We start from the raw sequence: 8,442 nt of genomic DNA, 5'->3' as shown, positions 1-8,442 counted from the left end.
AATATCGAGTAAACTCACATTCATAGATAATGATCATTTTCCTACAATGTCGTCTAGCGATGCCTTTTCCGCAGCGACAGTCCCCTTATTTTATTAGTCATCAATTTGCATTTTAGCGTCGATTTGTTGTTGGACGGCATGAATATAGTCTCGTCTAACTACAACTACGGGTATTCCATAGACGATAAACATTTTCCCATTACTGCAAATACGAAAATAGAAAGGAAAAGACTTTTTTGATATACGCTCATATTATAATTATTTATAGACGCATCAACTATTACTGTAAATACGCAGATAAAAGGAGAATGTTTCTTCATACAGTATATTTATTAATTATCCATAGACGCATAAATAGATTCTCAGACAGCTACAAATGTGGAGGTAAAAAGAAATTGCTCCTTGATGTATATTCTCCATAGACGCATAAACATGGTCTTATAAAACTATCAATATGGAGCTAAATGAAGAAATTCTTTCTCGATATACGGGTATATTATCCAAAGACGCATAAAAATATTCTCGTCTAGCTACAAATACCGAGATCAACATAAAATGCTTTTTGATATACAGTATTTCGTTATCCACAGATGCATTACTATATTCTCTTATTACTACAAATACGGAGATATAAAGGAAAAAGCTTCTTGATATACACGTTTTATCCGTAGACGCATAAATAGATTCTCCTATGCTGTACAGTAAATACAAATACAGACATAAAAGAAGAAAATGCTTCTTGATGGATAAATATATTGTTTATACATGCATAAAAATATTCTCGTCTAACTCACTACAAATACGAAGATTGCCAAAAAATACTTTTTGATATATTATCCATAGACGCATCAATATTTTCTCTTATTACTACTGTACAAATATCCAGATAAAGAGGAAAAGCCTCTACTACAAATACGCAGACAAAAAGGAAAAGGCTTCTTGGTATATTATTTACAGAAGCATCAACATATTCTCGTACAACCACCAAAAAGGAAATCAAAAACAGAACGTTTCTTGATATAGGTGTATTCGCACTATTTGTTGTAAAGCCGGTTCAACTCGTATACATATATAGAGGTGCACCTTAAAAGTATATTAATATCCACATTTTGGAGTATCAATGGACAAAAAAATGACCTAGTAGATACAATATGAATAGAGCACATATACTAATGCATTATTGTATATCGATGTAGTTGTACAGCTACAAACAAGGGGCAAAAAGAGATTATTTCTTGATGGACGAGTATTTCTACAGCATGCAATCCATAAAAGCTGACTAGACTACCAGGTGCGTCATGGATGCGTTTTAAAAGCACCATCTATATTCCTGAGTACCGGTAATAAATATACAAGGAATAAACTAAATGCTCACCATGTACGAAATACCAATATTGTAGCATAACAATGTATGTTATAAAAAAAGGGCATATTAATATCCGCATTCCGATAATTTATATCTATATACATATGTATTTAGAATATGTTTAATACATATAGCAAAGATTGGCTTGAATATGATTAAATACGCGACACCTAACCTACCGCAAAAATTACGTAATAGACAATGATAGCGTACCAATAGATGGACAGCAATTTGGATCTGAATAACCAGCAAAAAGGTTGATCAGTTGAAAGAAGCTCAACTTAATGAGTAACATCAGTTATCTAACATCTCATTAGTTTTTTGAATCCGTGTCGTATAACAAGTATATAAAATTATCGAATAGTCAAATACCAAGCGGTGGAATATCAGCTAGAAATGTAATATTTATGCTACGAAATGAATACTAAATTTATATGCATATAAAATTTACAAATCACCAAGTTAATGCGGCAATATGTCAGCTAATAGATAATGTGTTATATTAAATAAAAATCAATATCTAAATAAATCGAGCTACTCGATGACTGCACCATACAGTAAAATGCAACCATAGCCATTGAAAATAAACCCGCATATGTTGTTCACACTATAACAAGACATCAATCAGTTAACATTAGCGTAGAATTAGCGCATCAACTTGAAATAAAGATAGATCAAGACATTCTGAGAAAGGATTGAGTCATGTCAGTCTTTGTTACTAGATAAACATGACTGAATAAAGACTCGCAATTATGAGTAATTGTTCCTCTTATGCAAATCAAATAAGGAGTACTAGTGCAAACTCCCGTCGCTTTACTGACGGTTTACGATAATGTGCTCATTTAACATCTTTTACGAGGTTCAGTAACTTTATACTAGTTCCCGTTATCCATTTTTTATATTACTACCCGATTATTTGCCTACTCAACACCTTCTCATTTTTATCCAGCACAATCAACTCATGTAATACTTTTCCTACGATACTAGTTCCCGTTGTCCATTTTTATATTACTACCCGATTATTTGCCTACTCAACACCTTCTCATTTTTATCCAGCACAATCAACTCACGTAATACTTTTCCTACGATACTAGTTCTCGTTGTCCATTTTTTATATTACTACCCCATTATTTGCCTACTCAGCACCTTCTCATTTTTATCCAACATAATCAACTTACGTAATACTAACGTTCTAAGTGCAACCCCACTACCATACCAACAAATTGACTTACTCGGATAAGCCATGTTGCAAAACAACGTATCCTAGCAACCATACAAAATAAAATGCTTGCCTATCAATCTTTCAAAATACTAGTATATACTATCAGTTCTGGACTACATAGAGAGAGGCTACAGTAGAATTATATCAATTTTTATTGCTTAAAGCATCACATTGAAACTCTTGTATGGGTTGGACAGGCAATTAGGTAGGTAACCTGATGTACAGTATGTCTGTATAACGTACAGCAAGAGTAATAAGATCACCGTATCCATGCAATACGATAAGGTAGAATTATTCACTATCAAGTTGCTATACCACAAGTGTAAATAAGAGCTATGCACTTTATTCCATGAACAATTTACATGTATAGAGAATGCAACCAGGTTAGTCTATATCTCTGTCTCCGATATCTTTATCCCATAGCTCTCTGGATAGTTAATTACAAATCAGTCAATTTTATTTATATGCTATCCTCCAAGCATCGTCTATTCAGCATCTCGACATGCAAATGCATAGATTATTTTAGTAGATCATTCTAGCGCCATCATCACATAGTCGTATCCAACAGCTCCCTTAAAGGTTAAATTATAAATTCGTTAATTCTATTTATCTATACGTTATTCTACAAGCATCATTCATCTAACATCTCTATATGCAAAGCAATAGACTTTTTTAGTAGATCATTCTAGCGCCATCATAACATTGTCGTCTTAATCTATTCACTTTGCTACAACAATTAATCCAATATGAAATAGTAGGCTTGAAATTTTAGTCATTAGCTTGGTCACTTCGATTGTGTTCTAATTTACCACATTATAGGCTATTAAAATTGTTCGTTCGAGTAAAGTGAACTCCAGATAAATATTGGATCGATTTTTACCTATCTTAGCTAGCATTTTCTGCTACCTAAGCAGTTTTAAATTGATAGTTATTACTATTATTTACAAACAATTCAACACGATAGTATTACTATACCATGATAAATGACTATCAATCACCAATCATTTACTTACACTATATTCTCCACTTTTAATTTAATCATTTATAGTGATGGAAACTGCAACAAAAAATAAAATCATTAAACGTTCAAGAACAAATATAGATAGGTTATCTAAAAATAGGAAAGGTAATGAAGAGAGAATCAATCGTCCTAATGAGTATGTTGGCGAAACGAAGAATCAGCTCCGCCATGGTAAGATTATAATAAATCTAAGTGACTAAAATTATTATTCTTAACCAGTTACCCCATAATTAATAAACTTTCTGTACGATATTTAGTTTACCTTACAGTATGCTTAAATGGATATTGACGTCTTTCATATATATGATGGATTGAAATTTCAATGATCACAATTATTATTTCTACCATTACTTTAGTGAATCTTCTATATGTTATTGAAACTGCAATAACTAAATATCCATATATTAAGCGTAACAATTAGCATCATCCATATACTGTATATTTTATGCGAACATTCCAGATAATGATCACTCTATACAGTACCGGTATGCGTTCAAATGTAATGAGTCATAGCCATTTTATTTCTATCTGTTTCATATAATCGCTGCTAGCGATTATATGAAACTTTTGCTGCTAAACTGTTTATTGAGAGTCAACCTGTGGTGTAATGATTTAGTTTATAAAAGTATACATTGGATGATCCGATACTGTTAGTGGTTTGTGTGAAATAGTTGCTGCTAAACTGTTTTATTAAAAGCCAATCATTGGTAAAATGGTCTAAGTATGCATTCAATTATCAGTTATACAAATTTTATATCATCCTTTTTATCGGTATAGGATTTGGTATATACACATACAAGAATCGTTTCTTTAAATATGAAGGTGGCTGGCATAATGGCAAAAAACATGGTAATGGATTAATTTTAAATCGTAACTCCATTTCAATTATTACTGGAGATTTCATAACGTCTTAGTCGCCATAATTGGTGATGCTACTGAATACAGTACAATATCTGTCCATTCAACTGAATGAAACACTTTCTAATTTAATGCAATCAATATTTATAGGCCACGGAAAGTTAATTATGAGTGATGGTGGATACTATGAAGGAGAATTTAAAGATGGAGAAATGGATGGTGCAGGATTTCGAAAGTGGTCCAACGGCAACAGCTATACTGGAGAGTTTGATAAGGGTGAAATTAATGGCATTGGAATTATGCGTTATGCAGATGGAGGAAGCTACGAAGGCGACTGGCATTACAATTTAAGAGAAGGTATGCCAATAATTCATCTCAAATGCATGCGAGAGATTGGCCAAAATCGACCATTTCTTGATTGCAATTTGACAATTTATCTACCTAGGAAATGGAACGTTAACCACCAAAAATGGTGATATCTACGAAGGAATGTTCTATAATCATAAAAGGCACGGGAGTGGTACTCAAGTCTACGGGTAACGATTTCATCATGAACATACAGCTTCAATTATAAGCCATTTAAGAACAATATAGGAATGCCCGAAACTCATATAATCTATTTATTTCTTGGATGTTATTTTATTCTTTAGCGATGGTGATTGTTATGAAGGCGACTGGATCCTTGGCTTGCGCCAAGGACATGGTGTATTAAGAAGTACAGATGGCAGCATCTACGAGGTCTAATAAATTTACCACAAGTGTTAGCTTGTTTGATTGATTTAATGACATTTCTATTCCACCGAGAATAGATATGATTTAATTGATCGAGTAGTGCAATGATAATTAATTCCACATCGTCCGTAAATAGCAGAATTGATACAGCTAAATTTTGCATTGATTTGATAAAGAAGGAACACAGTCATAATTTAAAATTGAATTCTTAGGGGCAATGGCGTAATGATCGATTTCATGGCCTAGGTGGAATGCAGCATTCTTCCGGAGTAATTTATGAAGGCATGTGGATTGGTGGCCGGCCATCAGGTATCTTAGTAGATTATAATGGTTATAAGGACGCTGAAATTCTAAATAAAATAATATTAAAGTAAATCATCGGTGTATAACATAGAAATATTGTCTCTTCTAGTGGAAACTCACAAATTAGTTATCCTTGGAGACGATAATATTGAAATTAGTCAAGGTAGTCCATTCAATATTGAAATAATGTGTTTAACCGATGAAGGAGAGCCTACACAGGGTCAGTAAACCTATAGCGTACTGTTGAAATAGTACTAATATAATCAATTTCCTAACTTAAATGTAAAATTAAATCTTAACTGAGATCAATTATTAATACGTTCATATCTGGTGTGCTTTGACATTTCATGACATTAGATACTGGCCGTTTACTTCAAATCACAGCGGCCATTAAGAAACCTTTCACTGAGGAAAATCAAATGCAACCCATTATTGAAAATGAATCGATTAAGAAAGAAAAGGCAGAAAAAACAACTCCAAGGTAAAGTTAATAATCAAGATTATTAGTTTTCTATTTTTTTGGAGAGGGGGTTGTCATATCATCCATGCTTTATGGATAATTACTTACAATTTCCATACGCATTTTCGAAATGAAGTAAAAATGTTAAAACATTTGAATATGTTCTTTAATATATCATAATTAAAAATACTCAAGCTGTTAGATGTTAGATATCCTAGTCAATTATCAGTCGTTAAATTAGAATGGCATGTTGCCTTAAATATACACATTCATGTTAATAATATAAATTGCTAAATTTAATACTATACTGTAGAATTTTTTATTATTAATAGGAAATAATCAGTCATTAGCTAACACTATATACACAACTATACTTTATCTGCTGATGCTATGAACCACATTATCTCGTAATAACTACCGGCATTACTTTTCGAGACTAGTAATATAAAAATTGATCAATAACTTTAAAGAATTTCCTCCCTTATTTAGTAGCAAATACTAAATTATCGTCTAATCCATTTCTATATTGTATATTCTCCTGCATATGAATAACTGACAGCATTGAGACAGAATCTTATCCAATATCATACGTTGTGGAAACCTTAGAAGACGAAGAAGCCAACGATCAGAATAAAGGAGAAGATAGTTTGAACGCTACTCAATCTGATGAACAGTTGGCTAAAAATGATCATCAAGAACTTAAAAAAGTTCAAAATTTGAAATTAACTGATTTAGAACAATCACCATCCCACACAACATCACAATTCAATTCTCCAGTTAGTCCTACTGCACCTCTTACACCATCGCTATATAATCAAGCTGATTCTCCGCAAAATACTCAAAGCAATGGTAATAACTCGAAACAGCAGCAATCTCGTAAGTATCTACAAGATTCTACTGTGTTACTTATTAAACTATATAGTTTAATATTGATATTGTTGTTAATGGCTTCATTTAGGAAGTAAAAATGGCAAATCATCGGAAGTTACTACCTCTTCGTCTAATTCTAATATACAAAACAACCCATCAATACCATTAAATCAAGATGGTACTGCTGATACCGATGCTAATAACAAATTAGTAGCTAATCTTTATCCATCTGTTAGTAATATCCGAACACAAGGTGGGAGAGGGAGTTTTACCAACCTTCTTTTACCTCCAGCCCCACAACATATTAAAGTCATGCTAGGCTACGGTAATAATGAAAACTCAGGGGAGGCAAATGATGCAGAAAATAAAACCGAAGGTGAAACTAAACGTCGTAAGAGACAATCATCGGTTGGGTTACCTCGATCTAAAGTTCGATCTGATAATCAAACTACCGTGATGAAAGAGAAAAGTGTCTTAAAAAAGAAACAAAGTTCAGGTTCCAATGATCTACTTAATAAGGAAAGCAATAAAGAGGATGCTAATAAAAGAGCTGAAAAATCGTCAAGAGTTATATCACCAGAGGAAAAATATTGTCTACCAGGTAGAATAACAATTTTAAATAGCGACAGCATATCAGCACGTATACCATACATTACTACAGTTTATTTAAAACATGAACCACTAGATGCACGGGAAAAATTTTAAAGTTCACAGTTTATAACTATAACTAGTCAATTACTAATAATTAAGAATTAGTATGTATGTATTTCAATTATAAGATAGAAAGGATTGGAAACTCTAAATAGACAAGACGCAATATATAAATATCATACCCATATTGAATGGAATAAATCTACAATTCGTTTCTAATCTCCTTGATTTTCTTAACTATAATTAGGCGATTATATTATTACTATTCGTGAAGTGACGAATCCACCGTTCCTAGATAAGCTATTAGATCCAGTTAGCATATGTGTGAAGGTTAATGCTGTTGCAACTATCAAAAAGCATAAAAAGGCAGCTAAGACAAAATCGAAAGAAAAATCAGAACCTAAACTCGATGGTAAAAGCAGTAAACTCGAGAATCGAAAAGACAACGAAAGCTAAACCATAAACAATTTACATTTGTAAAACGGATAATGTACCGAAGCTATTAACAATTACACCAGGTTATTAGTACTGTATATAAAGTTGTATTTAAAAGAATAAAAATCTTCTTTTGGACTATATCAGTAGCCTTTTATTCTTAAGATAGTTAATAGCTTAAAGCGATGATGTCATTTACCATCAATCACTAAGCAGTGATAAAGCTGCCAATAGTCCTATAAGCAATAATAGTTGATAAACTTGCATAACATCGATTTTATGATGCTGTTTCGAAACACAAGATACCAATATTGTACAATTTCTTTGATTCTTCAATTTCTCTACTCTGTACGCTTTATAGCTTTGTAATATAGTAAATTCTTCGTTATGCTAACAGTGCTAGCTAAAATAAGTAACGAAGGAATTAAAAGTTATGCTACCTTCTAACCAAACCGATTCATTATAATTATATTTGAAATAGTCATGCAATGTAAACTAAAAGAATGGATGATTTAATCCTGCAC

At 32.3% G+C, this 8,442-nt stretch overlaps 1 protein-coding gene across 1 annotated transcript; it reads left to right on the top strand.

The window, feature by feature from the left end:
* Positions 1-4,385: 4,385 nt before the first annotated feature.
* Positions 4,386-5,730, top strand: TRIADDRAFT_27169 (uncharacterized protein; the record flags this gene model as incomplete). Its single annotated transcript, XM_002113744.1, has 6 exons — positions 4,386-4,458; positions 4,618-4,824; positions 4,913-5,003; positions 5,118-5,205; positions 5,412-5,508; positions 5,612-5,730. Coding segments are annotated over 6 exons (675 nt in total), but the record flags the coding sequence as incomplete, so codon positions are not given.
* Positions 5,731-8,442: the final 2,712 nt, after the last annotated feature.

The sequence above is a fragment of the Trichoplax adhaerens genome, genomic scaffold (genome assembly GCF_000150275.1).
Source record: "Trichoplax adhaerens TRIADscaffold_6 genomic scaffold, whole genome shotgun sequence".
NCBI classification, from domain to species: Eukaryota; Metazoa; Placozoa; class Uniplacotomia; order Trichoplacea; family Trichoplacidae; genus Trichoplax; species Trichoplax adhaerens.
Note: the sequence above shows the minus strand (reverse complement) of the source record. Positions and strands in the feature narration are given on the sequence as shown.